Below are 21,496 nucleotides of genomic sequence, written 5' to 3' on the forward strand. Positions count from 1 at the left end.
ACATTGTGTCTGAAAACATAAGCTAATAAATTTTTATGCATTAGTTTCTTATATATGTAGAAAACAAAATGTGGAATTATAAACCCTTGTTACAATAATGCTAGCTTTTATAATCACTCATGTATTTTCCTTTACTGTGATCTTTATTTCTGCATAAGGCTTCAAGTTATTGTCTAGTGTCCTTTGATTTCTTTCTTTTTCTAATTAATTATTTTTTTATTTTTGGCTCTGTTGGGTTTTCATTGCTGTGTGCAGGCCTTCTTTGGTTGCGGCGAGTGGGGGTTACTCTTCCTTGCAGTGCACGGGCTTCTCGTTGCAGTGGCTTCTCTTGTTGCGGAGCACGGGCTCCAGGCACGTGGGCTTCAGTAGTTGTGGCTTGTGGGCTCTAGAGTGCAGGTTCAGTAGTTGTGGTGCACAGCCTTATTTGCTCCACAGCATGTGGGATCTTCCTGGACTAGGGCTTGAACCCACGTCCCCTGCATTGGCAGGCAGATTCTTAACAACTGCATCGCCAGGGAAGCCCCATGTCATTTGATTTCAACCTGCAAAACTACCTTTAGTATTTCTTGCAGGGCAGGTCTAGTGGTAACAAATGTCCCCAGCTTTTGTTTATCTGGGAAAGTCTTAATTTCTCCCTCACTTTTGAAGAACAATTTTGCCAGACATAGGATTATTGATTGATAATGTTTTTTCTTTTAGCACCTTAAATGTATCAGCCCACTGCCTTCTGTCCTCCAAAGTTTTGTTTATAAATATTTATTTATTTATTTGGCTGCGCTGGGTCTTAGTTGGGGTATGCGGGATCTTCATTGTCCATGCGGGATCTTTGTTGTAGCATGTGGGCTCTTAATTGTAGCATGTAGGATCTACTTCCCTGACCAGGGATTGAACACAGGCCCCCTGCATTGGGAGTGCAGAGTCTTAACCACTGAACCACCAGGGAAGTGGTGGTCCTGCAAAGCTTTTGAAGAGGAATTTGTTAATAACCTTGTTGAAGATCCCTTGTATGTCAAGAGTTGCTTCTTTCTTTCTGCATTCAAGATTATTTTTTTGTCTCTACTTTTGACAGTTTGGTTATAATATGCCTTGGTGTGGATCCTGAGTTCATCTTACTTGGTGTTCACTGAGCTTCTTGGATTTATATTCATGTCTTTCATCAAACCTGGGAAATTTTTGACCATTAGTTTTTCAAATATTCTCTCTACTCCTTTCTGTTCTCCTTCTGGAACTCCCACAATGTATATGTTATCCTGCATTATGCAGACACACTTGTCCCTTATTCTCTGTTGACTTTTGCTCCATATTTTTTCTTTTTGCTCTTCAGACTCAATAATTTCAATTGTCCTGACTTTCAGTTCACTGATTCTTCTCCCTGTTCAAAAATGCCTTTGAATTCCTCTAATGAATTTTTATTTCAGTTATTATATTTTTAGCTTCAGAATTTCTTTTAGGTTTTCTCTCTCTTTACTTATATTTCCATTTTGATTATACATCATTTTTTTCTTTGCTTTCTTTCTGCACATATCCTTTTAGTTCTCTCTCTGAGCATTTTTGAAACAGTTGTTTTAAAGTCTTCATCTAGTAGACCCATCATCAGGTCTTTTTCAGGAACAGTTTCTGTTGATTTTTTTCTCTTTTGAATGGTCCATGCGTTTCTGTTTCTTTGTATGGCTTGTTTTGTTGTTGTTGAAAACTGGACATTTGAATCTAACAATATAGTAACTCTGGAAATCAGATTCTCCTTCCTCAGGGTTTGCAGTTTTGTTTTGTTTTGTTTTGTTTTCTATTGCTGTAGACTGTCTCTGTGCCAAGGATCAGCTGAAGTACAAACTTAAGGTCTTTTCAGTTATTTTTGATCCTGCTCCTTTCCCTGGGTATGCCCAATGACTTTCTAATTTCTCTTGAATATGCAGTTGCTTTTTAATGCCCTAGTCTTAAATGTCTCACTTTCAAAAGGGAGAAAAAGAAAAAAGTGACGGGGGTGATAAAAAAGGTATTGGCCCTTTAAACCCTCTGGAAGTCACTCAGAGGAGGAAAGTCTTGCAACAAAGAGGAGAAGTGCAATAACAATGGCTTCCCTCCTCTGTATCTGCACCTCCATGTTCAAAAGCCACAATCAATGACCGTAACACAGATCCCTAATATTTCATAACAGGATCCTTATTGCCCACCTTGGATCCCACAAGCTGTGTGCAAGCTGCTCCAGGAATACATACACAGCTGCCTGATGCGGGGCATGGGGAGGGAGATGGGAGCCACTGCTAGGCTAAGAACTGAAATTGACTGAAATTAATGGCAATTTACCCTTTAAACATTCCCCTGGAAGTTGGAAGCCTTCAATGGATGCCAACGTTCAAAAATACTTACATCAAACAGATTCTACCAGTGTAATTGTTGTTTGAGTGGGAAGACTGATTCTTGGTGCTTTATACTCTGCCATCTTCCCAGAACCCTCCTCCTCATTTATTTTGATGATTAGATTGTTGTGGCCCTTCATGCTTGCTCCTGTGTATTTGTTACAAGCTCCATAATTTTTTAGGCACTTCACTTTCTGGCAGAATAAGACATTCAGGCCTATCTTATACTTTCCCTATACTAGCTCTGGAATCTCTGTTTCAGGAATCTCATTTCTCTAAGACACTTTATCCTTTTAGTATAGAATAGTATTTAGGAACCAAAATGTGGGTGCTAGGTATGATAACTGCTTTGGAGAGAAATTGATACTAGGATCTTTCAGCATATGTATAGATGATACAGATATATAGATATAGATCTCCATGATAACACACATCTACATCCATCTCTCCCTCCCTCCCTCCCTCTCTCTCTCTCTCTCTCCAACCATGAGTTCACACTGATTCCTCCAATTCAAGTTGAACATCACAGCAAATCTTTTAGTTTTCTCCCTCCCCATATTTGCAACTCCCTTCTTCCTGCCAGTGAGAAAGCTGGATCTTGATATTCTCAATATTTTTAGCTCTTTGTTCCATTCCCCTGTATATTATCAATCTCCTGATCCTCCAGCTGCCTCTTTGGCTCCAGTCTCTCAAGCTTCACTCCCCCTGGCCACCTCAAGGAGAGGAAATGAAGAAGAACAAGTAAGTATTTTTTAACTGAAGAAAAGAACAAAAAAGGGAAGAGAAAGAGAAAAGTAGAGAAAAGGAAAAGGAAGAGGAGCTTTTTACCTGTCTCCACAGTCACACAGTAAACTGTGAAAGGCAGAGAGCAGGATCGTGTGCAGAATGAGGAAAAACTGAACAGAGATAGTTAACATTTTTTACCATTAAACAAAGCTCTGGGCTCCTTTTCCTCAACACAATCATTCTTCTATAATGTACTGGGAGAGACTAGCTGGTGTTTGTCCTTGTTTCAAAAGCCAGAGATGTCCATTCTGCAAGCAAAAGAACCTCCTAATAAAACTCTCTCCTTATCAGTATAATGTTCAACCTAACCTGGCTGTATCTGACCACTAGGCCAATAGGTGCAGAGGCCACTGACCCTGGAGCTAAGTGGACTATGGAAACTGTCATGTGTAAAGGAACAAAAGTCCCTGATCAAAGGCAGGTGTGCAGGAAAAGTTGGTCTTCTCTGGCATGCTCTTGGCAGGGCACTCGGACAGGTCTGGCAAAGATGGGAAGAGAGTTAGACGTCAGGGCTGGGGCACAGTTTAGAGCTCCATGGCAGGGTTGATTTCAGGCAAATTGTGAAACAGGCAGGGTCAGTCCCAGGATGGAACATCTGTTCAAAAACCCCTCTGGCAATTGACTTCTCCCAGGCCATACAGCAGGATACTATGGAGGGGAAAGGAAGGCTGGGGAATTCTGAGAGCCTGGTATAAAGTGGGCCAGGACATCAGGATGTCAAGGAGTCTTCATTTTAAAATGAAAGAAGGATCTCAGGTAGAGGAATCTGCTCCCAGAAGTGGAGTTAATTTCCAGATTTGTATTTGGAAATCACCTGCCCAGTGCTAAGCAGGAATGTAGTGGTGATAGAAGGAGCATTAAGTAAACATGAGAAATGATCACAACTGCAAAGACTGGGACAAGAGGAGAACCTGGCCCTGGTTCTCCTTGACTGGGGACACCACTATATCTCGTGTGATTTGGTCATTTGCTTCTACACATTTACTTCTATTCAGTAAGACTTTCAGTTGTTTAGTGACTTAGGCGAGTTACTTAACTCTCACCGCCTTTTGTTTCCCACCTAGAAAATGAGAATAATAATACCTACTTCATAGGGTTATTATGAGAACTAAATTAGCAATTAAAGTAAATCACCTGGTACAGTACCCAGCACATTATTCTCCTTCTTATTTTTATTTATGTCATGACCAATATCTTCCCCTTCAATTCCCATGTGCACAGTGTTGTGACCCCAGCTCCTGAGTCACACCACATCAGGGAGCCCTGCAAGCATGCTCACCACTAGATCCTAGACAATGCATCATAAAGAATACAGCAAGCGGATGCTGCAATTTTTTTTTCACCTTATGCTAGTTACCTATGCACGCTTTTTATTCACCTGTCCATTCCTGAGGACAGATACTGGGTATTATCATGTGCAATCTGTAGAATAAAATGGGTATGAAATTGGAGTCAGAGACTCCTCGTTTTGAATCATAGGCCACTTAGAAGATACATGATGCTGGACTAGTTACTTACCTATTCCTAGCACGTTTTCTCTTTAATGATAGGAATATGAGACCTTCTTGGGTCATTTCGAAGATTACTTACAGTGCTATTAAAGTGCTACTCCTGCCTGACATGTAGCAGTCAACAATATATGGCAATGCTATCATTATTATGGAACACTCAGCACAGACTGAGTACTAACAACACATTCAGTGAATTAATGAAGTGACCCCACATAATTTCTTTATGGCACCTTCCATTGCTAATGGGCCCTTCAGCAAAACACACCCTGCAAGACCATTTAGCACAATGATCTCATTTTATAGAGAGAAAAACTGAAGCCCAGCCAGAGGACATAACTGGTAGGGTGCCCAGCAGACAAAGCCAGAACCCAGGACTTTGGACTCAATATCCTGAGCTATCCCCACCATCCTGTGACATGCTTTCTTGAAAGGTGTCATTCATAATGTCTTCTAAGTCATTTAGGGATTTCACTTCCCATGCTCTTTCACCAAGAGAAGCCAAGTCCTGAGATCATCAGGTGGGCCCATGAGGAGTGGCTGGTTAAGCTGAGCAGAGTCTAGTGCCCCTGGGGCAGAAGAAACAGATCACAGATTCCTCTACTGCCCTGACAGCAAATGCCATTGTTTGATGTCCCTGCTCTGCATGGGAAGAGGATAACAAAGTCCACTTGGTTTCTCAGCTGTTTCAAAGTAAACCTTTGATCTATACAGATTTGTAGACAATTGGTGTCAACTCTTGGTGTCTACAATTGAATTATCCTACCCTTTTAGTTGTCCTAAATGTTCCACAGATAGGCCTTTTACATAAATATATGCAACTTGTCTATATGTGCAACAAGACTTATTAGCCCCACAGGGTAGTATCTGCCTGAAAATAGATCAAGTAGCCTCTATCCCCACCCCTCCACCCCAGGGGAAAGTGGTGTGAGGTTGCAGAAGAATCAGTGGACTGGAGTTATGAATACACAAAAATTATACACCGAGGTGTGTGTGTGTGTGTGTGTGTGTGTTTTATGATGGTGAGAGTCCCAGGATTTTATGAATACTCAAAGGGGTCCATTAGTACCCCAAACATGTTGAAATTCTAAATATTTATTATCTGTTCTGGTCTTTTTTCCAAGTCTTAGAATTGGGAGAAAGTAGAGGTAGAGTGCTTGATAGCTTTTCCACAGACAGGGAGAAGTTCCCTGTTGGACCACGATCTTCAGGCTCCTGCCTCAAGTCTATTCCACTCAAGACTGCAAGGGTGGCTCTCCTGGTAGCAGAAACTGGTGGCAGAGACTCAAGCCCATCATAGGCAACAGTGTGTGAGGCTTCAGGCAGCAGAGCCTGAGGACCCTGTAGCAGGTGAAACTCTAGAAGAGAGTCTTCCTAGAAGCCCCAGTTTGAAGGATAAGCATGCCTGTGGCTTCCTAGGGGTATCCTGTAGGGAGACAGCCTAGGACGAGATGTGAAAATACCTTTCCCAAGAAGGACAAAAGGACCTGGAGCAGTCTGGAGCAAGAGACTGCTGAATGTGGAATCAAATGTGTGTAGGAAAGGGAAAACAAGGATGAAGTAAAAGGAAGGTTTAGGCCAAAGTGGACAAGGGAATAAAACCAAAAAACCCAAGAAAGTAAGCTACTGTGTTTTTGAATAATGCACAAAACAACAGAAGACGGAGCTCTGTAAAGTTAGAAAATCTTTCCTGAAAATAGCCTTAGTCTAGAAGTTCAGGAAAGCAAATTTCACTTAAAATTCAGTAACCAAAAGTACTGCAGTCAAATACTATACAAAGTTATTACAAAATATTAAATAAGAAGAAAAATAACATCTCTACAGACAATGAAAGCATACCAGAAAGACATAGCCTCAAAATATCTAAAATCTATAACCTACACAAAAGTATGGAGAGAGCTAGAAACAGTAGAGATGTGGGTAAATATTAAAGATTTTTTTTCATTTTTAAATTTCCTTAAAAGGTAATTGACAGCTTGATGTAAAAATAATAAAAATATACTGTGGAGTTTCTAACATATGTAGAAGTAAAATGTATGATAGTAAGAGCACAAAAGATAAAACAGGGAAATCAGTGGGGTAGTACAGCCAGCTTGTGATGGCTTGCAAAGGCTGATTGTGTGTATCTCTACTCACCTCTGAATTCATTGACATCACTTTGGTAGCTTGAAATCATCCATGGCAAGAGTACATACTCCATGAAACTGGCAAATGATACAAATCAAGGCTTTTTTTACCTTGAAGATCTGGTTGTTAAAAGTTTATCCGCACATCACTGAGGAAAGTGGAGCTGTACTATTACAGGATCTTATGTTAGACACAAAGTGATATAATGTTATTTGATGCTGGTATTAAGCTAAAGATATATATTACAAACCTTGGAGAAGATATTAAAAGTAAAAGAATAGCTAATAAACCAACAGAGAAGATAAAATGAAATACTAAAAATTATTCAATTAATCCAACAGAAGGCAGAAAAGAGGAAATAAGGAACAAGGAACAGATGAGACAGATAGAAAACAAATATCAACAATTACATTATATATAAATGAATTAAACACATCATTTAAAAGGGAAGAGAATGTCACACTGAATAAAAAAAAAACTAAAAAAAACAAAAACAAAAACTATGTGCTCTTTATAAGAAACCCTCCTTAATAGAAAGAAACAGATGGATTAAAAGTAAAAGAATGTAGAACAATAAACCAAGCACAAACTATCATGAGAAAGGTGGAGTTGTCATATTAATATCCAATGAAACAGACTTAAAGAGAAAAAGTGTTACAGGGACAACTAGGGACATTTCATAATGGTAAAGGAGTCAATTCATCAAGAAAGCCTAATCTCCTAAATGTGTATGTAACAAAGCCTCCAAATATATAAAGCAAAATCTATTTAAACTGGAGGGAGAAATGAGCAAATCCATACTTATAGTTGGAAAGTTCAATCCTCTTCTCTCAGTAATTAATGCAAAAAGCAGATAGAAAATGAGTCAAGGCAGAGGATTTGAACAATAACTTTAGCCAACTTGACCTACTGCTACTTATAGTACTACACTACATATTACAGAACTACACCAAACAATTAAGAATACTTATTTTTTTAAGTATACATGGAACATCCACCAAGATTGGTCATATGCTGGCCAAAAAAAAAAAACACTTCAATAAATTTAGGAGGATTGAAGTTATATAGAATATATATCTTCTGACCACAAAGGAATTAAATTACACATAAATTACAAAAGCGTATCTGGAAAATTGCCAAATATTTGGAAATTAAAAAGAACTTTTAAATAATCAACAGATCAAAGAAGAAATCTTTGAAAAACTAGAAAAAAAAGTACCTCAATGATAATGAAAATAAACATATCAAAATTTGTGGGATTCAGCTAAATCAGTGCTTAGAGGGAAATTTATCATTTTAAATGTTTATATTAGAAAAATAAAATGGTCTAAATATTGATATAAGCATGCACCTTAAGAATCTAAGAAAAAAAGAAAAATAAATGAAAAATAAGTAGAAAGGAAGTAAGGTTAAGAACAGAAAATGAGATTAAAAAATAATAGTGGGACTTCCCTGGTGGTGCAGTGGTTAAGAATCCATCTGCCAATGCAGGGGACACGGGTTCGATCCCTGGTCCAGGAAGATCCCACATGCCACAGAGCAACTAAGCCCGTGTGCCACAACTACTGAGCCTGCACTCTAGAGCCGGGGAGTCACAACTACTGAAGCCCCAAGCCTAGAGCCCATGCTCTGCAACAAGAGAAGCCACCTCATTGAGAAGCCCACACACCGCAATGAAGAGTAGCCCCTGCTCACCGCAACTAGAGGAAGCCCGAGTGCAGCAACAGAGACCCAACATAGCCAAAAATAAATAAATTAAATAAATAAAATTTTTTAAAATAATAATATGAAAATTTATAAAACTAAAAATTCATTCTTTGAAAAGTTCAAGAAAATTGATAAAGCTACAGCTACACAGGTCAAGAAAAAAGAAGAAAATACAAATTACCAGTATGAAAAATAGAAGAAGAGATATCACTACACAGCCTATAAATATTAAAATAATAATAAGGAAATATTTTGAGCAATTTTATGGCAAAAATAGACAATTTAGATCAAACAAATTCCTTGAAACACAAATTTTGCCGCTCTAGATTTTCACTGGTTCTTTTTTAAACCTTACACTTTTTACTTTGTTATGTTCATATATGTATGTATGTATGTATTTTTGGCCACGTGGCTTGTGGGATTTTAGTTCCCCAACCAGGGATGGAACCCGGGCCCTTGGCAGTGAAATCTCCGAGTCCTAACTATTGGACCACCAGGGAATTCTCTTCATGTTTTCATTTAAATCCTTGTGCCTGTTTATAACAATTGTTTAAAGTTAATTGCCTGAATACCATCATCTCTGTGGTTTCTAGGTGAGTTTCTACTGGTTGATTTTTCTGATGACTCTGGGTCACATTTTGTGCTTCTTTGCACATCTGGTAATCTTTGTATCTGATGCTGGATATTATGCATGCCACACTGTTGAATATTTAGATTTTGTTGTATTCCTTTAGTGAGTATTGAGGTTTATTTTAGAGGGCAGTCAGGTGACTTGCAGATCTGCTTGATCTCACCAAGGCTAGTGTCACTCGGAGCAGCCCTTAGTCTACAGCTATTTCAGCCCCAGCTGCCTTCAGAGAAAAGCTTAGGTGTTTAGTGAGGTCTCTTCACACTGGTTGGTAGGAACGTGATTGACTCCTTGCCCCGTGGGAGTCTTGGGCATTGTTCAGCTTATGGGTCTCTCACAGTCATTCTTTGCCTAGCCTGACAGACTTCAGTTTCATTCTATACACAAGCAGATTAGTATTTTGCCAAACATTTCAAGGAGACTCCTGTACAGATCTCTGTGTATACAAATTCCAGTCACTCTGGCTTCCCCAAACTCCTATCTCTGTTTCCTCAACTCAGTGTGATGGGCTCTCTTGGGTTCCTGCTCCCTTTGCTGTGATCTGGAAATTTCCTCTAAGGGAAAATGTAAGGTCATCACTCTGCACATCTCTTTTCTTTTCCTTCTTTCAAGGATCATAGTCCTGCACTGTTATAGTCCAATGTTTGAGAACATTTGTTTCACATATTTTTTCCAGTTTTTTAGTTGTTTATGGAAGGACAGCAAATCCTGTACTGGTTACTCGTTCACAGGCAGAAGCAGAAGTCCACACACCAAACTGACACTTCACAATATATAATTTGGGTTCCCATGCAGCATTTATTGAGGCACTACCATAGGCTGGAATCATGGTAATAATAGATAAGGCAAAATCTCTGGTAAGAAACTGACTTAAATGAATGTAAATCACACTTCTAGGAAATTTACTGCAAAAGGGTAGTAGGATGAGATTTTTGTGGTAATTTTCATATTTTTCAATTAATATGATCAGGAGTTTGATTCCGCTTGACATTATGGATTTTAAGTGCTCAAATATATTTTTAAAATGCAGAAACTCATTTTTTATCCTTTATTTTCATTATGTAAGTCCTTGATACTGCACACACTAATGCTTTTTTTGCACACTCAGACTCCCATCAGACAGATTTATTGCTTAAATTCTATTTAAGTGAGTTGACTCTTGGGTAAAATCATGAAATAGGGAGGGAACTTGAGCTAGTCTGGTAGAGGTCTAGAAAAAGATATAATTTAATACATACTAAATTCAGAAGCACAATTCTAGCATAAACAAACCATTTTCTACCCCTGCCTCTGCCAAAATCTGAGAACATTTCATGAAGTTTTCTGAAAGACACAATAATTTTAATTCATTTTATTTTTTGCATCAGTTACAGGACACAATTATAAAGATTAACTGATGTTAACACAGACCCACCATGCAGACAAGTGAGAATGTGGCCCCACTGGATTTGCAGGCTCTGAGCATCTCTGTGGTTGCCCACTTTGATCAATTTTTAATTTCCATGGAATGTGCAGGCATCCAGAAGTTCTGTGAGAGGTAACATAAGAGAAAGACCGTCAGGTACTGCCTGTGCTTATTAAGTACGATGTTGTTCCTATTTTCTAAAAGTAAATGGTAGGTAATGAAGATTTTTTTAAAAAAAATCTCTCTCTCTCCTCTAACTGATGTCAGTGCTATCCTTAAACATCTACATTTTCCTCTCCTCCTATTCTCCACGTCTCTAACACATGATATAATTTAACAAAAATTCAGGCACACTCTCAATAATTTGATTATTCCAGCTCTAATTTTATTTCTCCAACTTATTTTTTTTGAGGCAGCTATGCCATGTCTACAGTACAAAGAAATAGAGAGAAATGACTTCCTTAGTGCCACTTCTACATATGTATATATGTAGAAGTGGCCTGCTTAGGCTAACAACACTTGTTTCTATTAATATTAATTATACATTTTATTTAAAATCTTTGAAAATTGGTCCACTATGAGTGGTATGTATGTGTCATTTCCAACCTCCTCCCTACACTGAAGTGCTCCAACACACAGACATTTTCATTCTATTAGCCAAAAAATAGAAATATACATGTAAACAAGTTCAATTTCCAAATGATCTTCAGTTCTGTTGCACTCTCTGGCTCCTTCAAATGATTTGGCCTTTTCAGTTAGTGTCTTATATTGTGGCCTAATTGACTGCCTCCCTGGTGAGCCTGAATCCTCCTGCAGGGCCAGGAGCAAGGCTTCCTAATCTTTGTGTCCTATTTGTACTGGCCCAGGCTTGGCACACTCTCATCCTTAAAACAAACATGTTTACCTTGACCCCCACGTTATTGTTCCTTGGTGTTTATTCTACTCACCAGAGCGTAAGCACTGTCTCACGTTAGCAATAGCCCGAAGATACTCTGGCCCTAAGTATTTTTGATAAGTTGTTCTGTCCTGAAGGTTAGCCAGACATTCTGTATCATCGCTGAAGAGCAGATCCTTGGTTGAGGATTTAAACAGCTGGAACATCATGTATTCAAACCCGCTTCTTCCAAAGAGCTCCTGGGTTAGACAGACAGACAGTGAGTGACCAGCAGCACCGGGCAGCTCGGAGCTGTGTGTTCTGCCTCAGAAGCCCCGAGTCTGCTGGACTGCTCAGCGCCAGGCCCTGGGAAACCTGGGACGCAGAGACAGCTTAGGAGGTACCGTAGTAAAACGGCACAAAGCATGGCCGCTGGGTTCAAACCCAGGCCCTAGCTTTTCCTGTTGAGTGACTTTAAGAAAATTCTTGACGGAGCTCAGTGAACCTCAGTTTACTCATTTGTATATGGAGGTAATTACGCTAAATACTAAGATGATGTATGTAAAGCAACTGCTAAATAGAAAGAGCTCCAAGTTCACAGCTATATCACTATCCCAACCAATCACTGCCGGATGTTTTCAACTCTCTGGGTCATCCTTTCATGTCTTCCTGTGGCCGGAGCCCTTGCTATCTTGCCTCTTCTGTTCTCTGGACCTGCCCCAGGCACTGACCCTGCCCCTCCCCTTCTTCCTGCCCCTCCCCCCCTTTCTTCGTCCACTTTCCTTGTAGCCCAGTTGGCAGCTCACCCTGTGTGGGACCCATCCCTTCAAAAGTCCATGACCAAGAGCCTCTGTATTTCCACCTGTCCCTGGGTCATCACCTTTTAACTGGGGTGTGTGGGCAGCATGTGCTAAGATATGTATTACTCATTTGGGGCTCCTCCAGGAATGGGGTGTGCTAGGGAAAAAGGCAGACAAGGCTTTGGGTTTCCTTACGATCATCTGATTCAGACAGCCACTACTCCACAGGGTCATCCCTTGTTGGCTGCCTGTAGAGGTCATGAGTTGTCTGAATGTTGGCTCTTCAACTTTCACGAAGCCCAAAACAGTCTCAGCCTGCCCAGGTCCAGGAAACACACTGGGATCTTCCCTAGGTCACACAGAGTAACCTCCGTTCTGCCTTTTCCACATGTAGCCCAGCCTACTGTGAAGGCACTGGGCCAACTCCCTTATTTCTGTGACAGAACAAGCCCAAGAGGTACCACGACTCTGCTTAGAGAGTCAAGTGAGGCTCAGGGAGACGCTTGAGATACCCATGCGTCTGGGCCTCTTGCAGTCCACTGTGATATCCTAGACAGCCCCAGAGCAAGAAGTGAGCGCAGCCGCCAGCCTTCTGCTTTCATCAGAGTCAGGGCCCACTGCCGAGGGAGAAAGAGCATGCGACTGGGCTGGGATGTGCCTGTGCAGCTCTGCAAGTAACCTAAGCATTCATTTGGGGGATGAGGACTGAATTCCCACACCTGTTGGTTGAAGAGCATTCTGCGGACAAAATCCGCCTTATCTTTCCTTGAGACCACAGCATGACTTGGGACTATGGCCAGGTGGCAGCTGTGAGCCTCAGTCACAGGCTTCCTGGTGCCATCAAGGCACAGCAGCTGGAAGTCCTCCTGCTTCAGATCCTTCGCCCAGGCTTCAGGGTTCTTTCCTGGGGAGAGAGAGGAGGTGGACGGGCCACAGCTGACAGCTTTGGTCAAGGCACCCTCAATGGGGGGTGTGACCGACCACCAGTGCCTGGGAGAATCACAGAGGCCAAAAAAAAAAAAACCAATAAAGCCTTTACAATAAAGCAGAAGAGAAACATTCATAAAATCATAGATTCTATTAAAGGCAAAGATTTCTTCAACAGACCTGAAAAACACTAGGCAGAAAGGAGAAGATTGATGGATTGAACCATACTAAAATGAAGAATGTTTATCAAAAGACATCATCAAGAAAGTGAAAGGTAAGCCTTTTCAGAGAGGGACAAGATATTTGCAATACACATAGCTGACAAAAACTTGTATCCTGAACGCCTAAAAATCAAGACAGCCAGATGTGCTCATGTGGACTGCAGCAGCTGTGTGTTTGTTAGTTGAGTTCAAGACCAATGTGATAACCAGCCCTGTCAAGTCTGCCCAAGTCTCATTCCCTAAATAAAAAATGTTAGGACCAAAGTTACCAGAGTCTGATGGAGTTAATAAACTACCCCCCCTTGCCCATCTGGGGAGTGATTTCCCAGGAAGGACTCCGAGTTTTCCGAGAGAGGAAAGGACAGTGTAGGCGCCTACCGTCAGTGTTCCGCTGGACCGTGGGGTCCTTCACAAAGGCCACGTCTCCCTTCTCAACCAGACACCTGCACAGAGAGGGTCAGGTCAGCAAGGAGGACTCACAGCAGTGGGAGGGAGAGGCTCCAAGAGGGAACCACTGGGAGCTCCCAGCCCTACCCCGGGCCACTGGGCACATCTGACAGGGCCCACTTACGCCACACACGCTACTGTGATGCCTGCTGTCCCTGGGGACTCAAGGGGAAATGCCATGGAAAAAAGAAGCCTGCTTATTTAGATTCTATTGTAGATACCTATTGTTTGGTTCCTTGTTTTAAACACTGATCGGTTTCTCCACAAGAGATGCTTGTGTTCTCCTATTAATAGAGATATCCAAGGATAATTCCCTGGTTGGATCAAAACACACATCAGAGATTAAAATCAGCGTGGAAGACGTGATTCTGAAGGAGTCCTATGACATCCATATGTCTACTCAGCCTTAACGAAAGTTAATGTGCATCATGAGATAGTTGTCATGCTTCATCCCCTGAAAACTGTTTCTCTGTGTTTAAGGTGCATTCTTTGTGAGAAATGTTGAGCGCATTAAAAATCAGTTTTGTGACATTCAATCAGTCAGAATTGATCCAGTTCTCTCTCTCTCCTAATCTTCGGGTCCCTCTATCATTAGCTAGGCTCAGCGGCTCCGTTCAGTTTTCCATCTTGCTCTATTTCCTTGCTTCAACACCACGCCCTCCACCCTGGCCAGTACAATCTCAGTCCTGAAGGAGCCTGATCGTCTGCCTCAGGTGTGTCTGCACCTCGGCAGTGAGGTAAACCAGAGCTTCCCGGTCGTGAACCTCACCTGGGCATTCCTGTTGTCCCTTCTCTACTCTAGATCTGTGATTCTCCAAGTGTGGGCTGGACCGGCAGCATCAGCACCGGTGGGAGCTAGTTAGAAAGGCACGTTCTCGGGCCCCACCCCAGACCTACTGGCTCAGGAATTCTGGGGGTGGGGTCCAGCCATCTGTGTTTTAACAAGCTCTCTGGGAGATTCTGATTTGTGCTCAAGTGTGAAACAGTGCACGCCCCCCCTCAACTCTATAGAGAGTGGACTCCAAAACGTTCTCCCGCTTCCTGTAAACCTCCGTCTCTCCACACACCCCTACCCAACACTCACACTCTGACATGTGCTTTGGCTTCCCGGAGGAAACACAGAAATCATCACGTGGGCTCCCTTTCAGCATCCTTCTGCCAAATCTGGCAGCCCAAGGCTCCAGCACTCTCCTGCCCTCCAGGGACAAAGGAGGAGGGAAGGTCTCTCTCCAGCAAAAGTCTCCTCCCTGGGTGGTCTGCACCTCACCCACGCTCAGGCACTTTCCACTGTAGTCATCCTCTTTCTCTTCTATAACCCTCTTCACTCTTCTCATCAGCTTCCACACTTCTTGTAAAAACAAACAACAAGCCCTGCCTTGACCCGCACTGCCCTTAGCAACGGGCCTCTCTCCGGGACTCATCCAAACACCTGAAAGGATCATCACACCTGCCATCAGCACCCCTGCACATGACTTTCTGATCCTTGGCAGTCATCTTAGGGGACTGACTCAGTATTGAATCTCCTCCTGCCCGGGTCACCAGATCCAGGAGCCAGTTCACTGTACTCATTTTATTTGATCTCTCAAGTTCATCCTTTCCCCAGTGATCTGAAATGTCATCTTTGTTTTAGATTAAATATAGTATGTCCATGTACCTGTCTTGGAAATTTTTTCTCTTCCACTGATTTATTTGTCATTTTTCACATAAACCAGCCTGTATTGATCGCAGCATTACCGTATTAAGTAGTATTATAATATGATTTTTATATCTAAGAAAACAAAATTCCCTTTGTATAATTTTATTTTTAAATTCTTGGCTCTTGTTTGGTCTACCAAGCTTTACTCCTTTTTTGAGTACTGACTCCCCCTCCCCATCCGCTTTAATCCATCTGGTCACAGCTGAGGCAGCTGGAACTTCACAGTGCAACTTCACGGCATGAGTTATGTGAGTGGGAAACTTTCACCTGAACTGGGCTGACAATCCTATGTCCTGGGACCTGGGACTAATACGTTATGGTCTGTGTTTGCTTCTTTATAACTGAAGACCTGTAACAATGCTGGGGCTGCTGGTCACAGACATTCCCTCTGTGTAGACTGAGAAACAGAGAAAACCACCCTGTGGGGAAAGAGAAATGAGGCAGATGTGCAGAGAGAGAGAGAGAGAGAGAGAGAGAGAGAGAGAGGAGAAGCAGAGTGCTAAAAATTCATTCGTCATTTATCTGGAATTCTAATTTAACTGCATGACCTGAATTTTACCTGGCAACCTTCGCCTTAAAGTATCTTGGCTACTCCTGAGGCTCAGGTCTCAGCCCTTACAAGGAGGAAGCTCCCATAGCACCTGTTAAAATATGCCCTTGCCTTAAGATGGTTCACATGGGTGTTTTCACTTGCAACCAAAGTCCTTATTCACTTTATTAAAGAAAAATGATGTGAACCAAGATCAGCAGATAAAATGTATAGTATTCTAGAGAGTGAAAAGTGTTAAAGAAAACATAAAGCAAGAAAGGCAGATATGAAATATTGGCAAGGGTATGTGTGTAAAATCAGAGAGTGGCCAGAAAAGACTTCCCTGAGAAATCTTAAAGGAAATGACGGAACTAGCCATGGTGCTATGAGAAGGAGGAGCACTCCAGTTGGGGGTAAGAGCAAGTGCAAAGGCCCTGAGGCAGGGGTGTGCCTGATATCTTCAAGGAGCAGCTGTGATGCCAAGATCACAAATGGAGCAGAGACAGCAAGGGGAAAGATGTAGGAGATGAGGTCACACGGAGCCTTCCCAGATCACAAAGGGGCCACACAGGTCAAAGAAGGACCCTGACTTACTCTGAGTAGTATGGAAAATTACTGGGGGGCTTTAAGCAGAGAAATGTGATGCTCTGACTTGTGTTTAAACAGAATCACTCTTGTTGCTGTGTGGAGACAGCACAGCAACGAGAGTGGGGGAGGAGGAGAGGACAGATGCACGGAGAGCTGTTGGGGGTTATAACCCAGGGAGGGATGATGGTGGTTTAGATCAAGGTGGTATCACTGGAGATGGCCGATGAGGACAGTTCTCGTTACCCTTTGCAGGCAGAGCTAACGTGATTTGATGATGACGCAGACATGGGGCTTGAGAGGGAGAGAGTAGACACGGTTCTCACACACCAAGGCTTTGACTTTTTCCTAAAGGAAAAACGGAGTTGCCTTTAACTGAGATGGAAGACCTCAGGAGGTACTGGTTTGGGTGGGAGTGTGTGAATTCCAGAAGGTCAGCTTGGGACATTTAAGCTTGACCTGGTGATTAGAAATCCAAGTGGACATGCCCAGGAGGCAGTTGGATATATGCGTTTGGAGTTTCATCTGGAGTTTTGAAAAGATGTCTGAACAGGAACATAAATTTGGGAATTGTCAGCATATAGATAGATCGAGACTAGATAGAACCACCAAGGTCTGAGCATGAAGAGAGAAGACCAGGGCTGGAGCCCTGGGGCACGCCAGCTTGTACAGGTTGGGGAATGAGATAGAGCCAGCAAAGAGGCCGAGATGCAGAAACAGGAGAGGGAGGAGGGAATCCAAGAAAGTGTGGGGTCCTGAAGCCAGGGAAGAAAATGTATGCAAGTGGGGGAAGAGATCGGTGGTGTCAGGGATCTGGGCTTTGGATTTATTTAGCAACACAGAGGTCCCTGGCAATTTAAATGTGCAGTTTCAGCTGCGTGGTGGGTGGTGGTATACAGGGGAGGGGGGTTGGGAGGTGGGGAGTGGGGAGGTGTGGTGGGAGTAGTCTTCTCACGTGCCAAGAGTAAGGAGGAATGTTTTCTGTAGATAATTTAAATACAATAATAAATCCAACTCCACTGGTTGGGGTGGGGGAGGTGAACAGATTCTTAAACTAGGCTTTGGGGAGATTGAAAGGAGAGAAAGTGAACCGAGCAAGGACATTAAAGTATCCTCCTTCAAGGAATTTTGTTGTAAAGAGGAGAGACATGGAAAGCTGCTGCAGAGGAAAGTGAGATCAAGAGAAGTTTTACTTATTTCTTTATGTTTAAGGTGAGAAAACAGCAGCAGGTTTGTATGCTGATGGAAATGATCCCGTAGAGAATAAGATGCAAGAACAAAGGAGAAAAGAGGGGGAGGAGCGCTGGGGCAACGCCCTTGAGCGGGCTGCCTGCTGGAGCCAGTGGCTGCAGGTGCAGGGCTGGGCTCGGCGAGGAGATGGCCTGCTCCTCCCCAGTAAAAGGAGGGAGGGCAGCACACACGCCAGCACTCAGCAGACGTGGCAGTGGGACGCTGTGGAGTTTCTCTTTTGATTGCTTCAATTTTCTCAGGTGAAATAGGAAACAAAGGTGTGACAGATGGAGGAAGAAGTGTTGCAGGATTGAGGAGAGGAAAGAGTATGGAAGGGCCTTGTAGGAGCGTGTGGGGTGGGAACGCACCAGAGGCTTCTGGCTCATCCGAGCTGGGTTCGCGTTACTTTAAAGGGAGGCCGGGGCTTCCCTGGTGGCGCAGTGGTTGAGAGTCCGCCTGCCGATGCAGGGGACACGGGTTCGTGCCCCGGTCCGGGAAGATCCCACATGCCGCGGAGCGGCTGGGCCCGTGAGCCATGGCCACTGAGCCTGCGCGTCCGGAGCCTGTGCTCCGCAGTGGGAGAGGCCACAACAGTGAGAGGCCCACATGCCGCAAAAAAAAAAAAAAAAAAAAAAAAAAAAGGGAGGCCAGTCAGCCTGCAGGCGCTGGCACCGAAGTAGAATGTTGCACCCAACCCAGGTCGAGGTTCAGCCAGGAGAGATGACCGGCATTTGAGGATGTGCCCAGGGGAATAATTATCACGGTTGGCTGTGGAATGTATGCTGCATCCGGAGGGGGAAAAGGACATGAGGGTGTGTGTGAACAGGATCAACGGACCTCAGGTCAGTAGGAAGGGTGGAGCCGGGAAGCTAGAAGGAGTGCAAAGGCAGGCAGGCAGGTGGTGGCGGGCAGAATGGGATGTGTAGAGCTAAGATTGTGCTTCGTGTGCTCGTCTTCGCTTTGGAGCTTCCGTGGTTCTGGATAGACCTCCGAGGACACAATTCCAGGTCTCTGTGATTCTACTGTAATCACACCAAAATGGGACCATGGACCCTAATACCAACGTGCTTCCCAGTGTAAAGAGAAGTTCAACTAGTTTAGTCTAGGTTTAATGTTCAGCATATATTTTTGTAATGGGATCTGTGAAAATATGTAATTTATGTACGGCTTATGAAAGTGACAAAACTTTGGAGAGGGAGGGACGAAGCAGTCTGGCAGTGTGATGCATAGAAGGCTCCTTTCTAGAGGCTCACGCGTTCTCCACACCACCCTAACTCCACAGGGTGCCCTTCATACTGAGAATTACCTCTACCTCCTTAGCCAGGCCCGCAAGGCACCGAGACAGCCAATGCCTGCAGCTCCAGCCTCCTCCCTCACCTGATCCCCTCCCTCCCAATGCTCTACTCTGGCGCCTTCTCTGGCCTCAAATATGGCATCATTTGTCCAGCCCCAGCCTTTGTCCTTGCTGTTCCTTCTTCCTGGATTACTCTTCTCCAGATTTTCTCAGGCCTGACTCCCTCTCAACGTTTAACCCTCAGTTCACATGGCCCCTCTGATCCTGAGGCCTTCCCTGACCACCTTTTCTAAGATTATCCCTGAGTCGCTGCCATATCACCCCCCTTGGTCACCACCCCCACCCCCAGCACTTATCACAGTCAGGAAGTGATTGTGCTTTATGTGTTTATTGTCTTACTCTCCCCACGAGACTCAGAGGCTGTGTGTCTTGCTGTTGCTCTAACCTCTCTACTTAGAACAGTGCCTGCCACATACTAGGTGCTCAATAAATATTTCTTGAATGGATGGAGGAGCCCAGGAATATGTGTTTTTAAATATACTCTTCAACCAGGTGTAAGAAGCATGTAGCCAGTGTCCTTCCTTTGATCTTAAACTGGGGCTCTGAGAGATGCTGTGACTTGTCCACAATCACACAGAAGAACAGATCAAAAGTAGAAGCAGGGTTGTGACGTGTGTCCCTCAGTCTTGCCTCTCCCCAGGTGCCCTGAGTCCACCCAAAAGTGCTCCAGGAAGGGGCCGGGCTTGAGTCCTCAGGGCCCCTGGGAATCTGCAGTTCTGTTCTCTAATTCTGGCTCCTCCTAAATGCAGCACCCAGATGGTGGGATGATGAGAAAGGTGAAAGGGCAGGAAGTTCACCGGGCTGGTGCCAAAGCGAAAGGTGGTGGACAGATGCTACTTGCCTGAGCGCCCCACTCGAGCCGTAGTACCCCTCGTGGCTGTTGGGAGCACATGTGTGGGCTGGCGTGCCGCTGCCGTTGCATAGGGCACAGAGACTGGACGCTGGATCAGACCCAGGGGCACAGCTTTGACTGAAGAATTCATCTGTGCAGGAGGACACGAGAGGTCAGCTCTTCCTGCCTGTGTTGGCAAGAAAGCCTCAGACTTTGTTCCTTAAATTGCCTGAGTGACATAAAGACACACTCAGGTATTTAGTACCATATGATTAGAAACAAGAACCTTATGGAATTAAAAAAAAAAAAAAGGTTGCAGCTGAAGCAAAGTAAAGGGGGCCTGGCTGAAGCTGGGACAAGAGTCTTTGAGATCACAGAAGTCCCGGCACAGGTCAGTGGTGTGGACGGGTGGACACAGGTTTAACCCTAAGAGAATGGACGAAATTGGAAGTCCTGGGTGGTTGGACCTGTCCTGTATGCTTTCCGACCTCTACTGCCCTTGGCCATCTTTACAAGGTCTGCCATCGTGACTCGAAGGCCAGGAAGGGGCCCAAGAGGCCCAGCTGCCCACCCCGGTGCTGAGCCCCAGGGCACTGTGGTGAGGAAACCACACAAGCCCCGCCCCCCTGGACCCCAAGTTTCTGTGGTGACAGTCACGACTCAAGTAACCACGCCAGTGAATTCGTGTTTCCCCATCATCGTGTTTCCCCATCATCGTGTTTCCCCACCGTGCTCTGGGAAAAAGAACATGGTTCCACGGCTACAGATAAAGGAACCTGGTGCAGACCTGGGAGTCAGGGAGAGGCCTCAAGTGGAGAGATGAAGAATGAGTAGGAATTACCCAAGTGAAGGGCAAAGGGACGAGTTTTCCAGACAGGGAGCAGCATCTGCAAAGGCCTAGGGCGGGGCTGGGGGAGGGGGCAAACAGCACAGAGAGCTTCATGGAGGCCACTGGGCCCGGACCACCCGGTGGTCCAGTGAGTGGGAGGGGTCAGGGTCCAGACCACATGTGATATTTTACACCTTCGTGTACATTTTTTATCCGTAGAGAAATGGGGAGCCTCTGACGGGCTTTAGACAATGTTGGGCCAGGGGTGTAGCAGCAGGGTGAGCCAGGACAGATGTGGGGTGCAGGCAGCAGGCTACTGCAGGGGTCCAGGGGACATGGGGGCAGCTTGAAGTAGCACAAAGGGGAGGGAGGAGCTACATGGAAGGAGGAGAAGCGGATATCACTGGTGATGGACAGGTGTGTGGTGGATGGCAGATTCATTTCCAGCTGGGGCCAGTGGATGGACTGTGGGGGGCCTCCACCAAGCTAGGCAGCTCTGGAGCAGGACCAGGCTCGGTAGAGATGATGCATTCCATGTTGTACAGGTTGAGTTTAATGTACTTTTTGAAATACTGGACTAGATAATGTCAAACAAGCAGTTCAATATACATAGGTTTGGAGATCAAGGAGAGATCTGTGCCAGGGACAAAAACT

General features: G+C 44.0%; 1 protein-coding gene across 1 annotated transcript in view; it reads right to left on the bottom strand.

Annotated features, from left to right (window-relative positions):
* Positions 1-9,909: 9,909 nt before the first annotated feature.
* LOC308617591 (inhibitor of carbonic anhydrase) overlaps positions 9,910-21,496 on the bottom strand; it is a 41,632-nt gene continuing 30,045 nt past the window's right edge. The window contains exons 13-17 of the mRNA XM_081234808.1: positions 20,023-20,164; positions 13,719-13,783; positions 12,912-13,096; positions 11,466-11,652; positions 9,910-10,641 (exon numbers count right to left, since the gene is read on the bottom strand). Coding sequence (XP_081090934.1) covers positions 10,607-10,641; positions 11,466-11,652; positions 12,912-13,096; positions 13,719-13,783; positions 20,023-20,164 — 614 coding nt within the window. The 3' untranslated portion in view covers positions 9,910-10,606. The remainder of the gene's footprint in view (positions 10,642-11,465; positions 11,653-12,911; positions 13,097-13,718; positions 13,784-20,022; positions 20,165-21,496) is intronic.

The sequence above is a fragment of the Mesoplodon bidens genome (genome assembly GCF_964165515.1).
Source record: "Mesoplodon bidens genome assembly, chromosome: 5".
Taxonomy (NCBI): Eukaryota; Metazoa; Chordata; class Mammalia; order Artiodactyla; family Ziphiidae; genus Mesoplodon; species Mesoplodon bidens.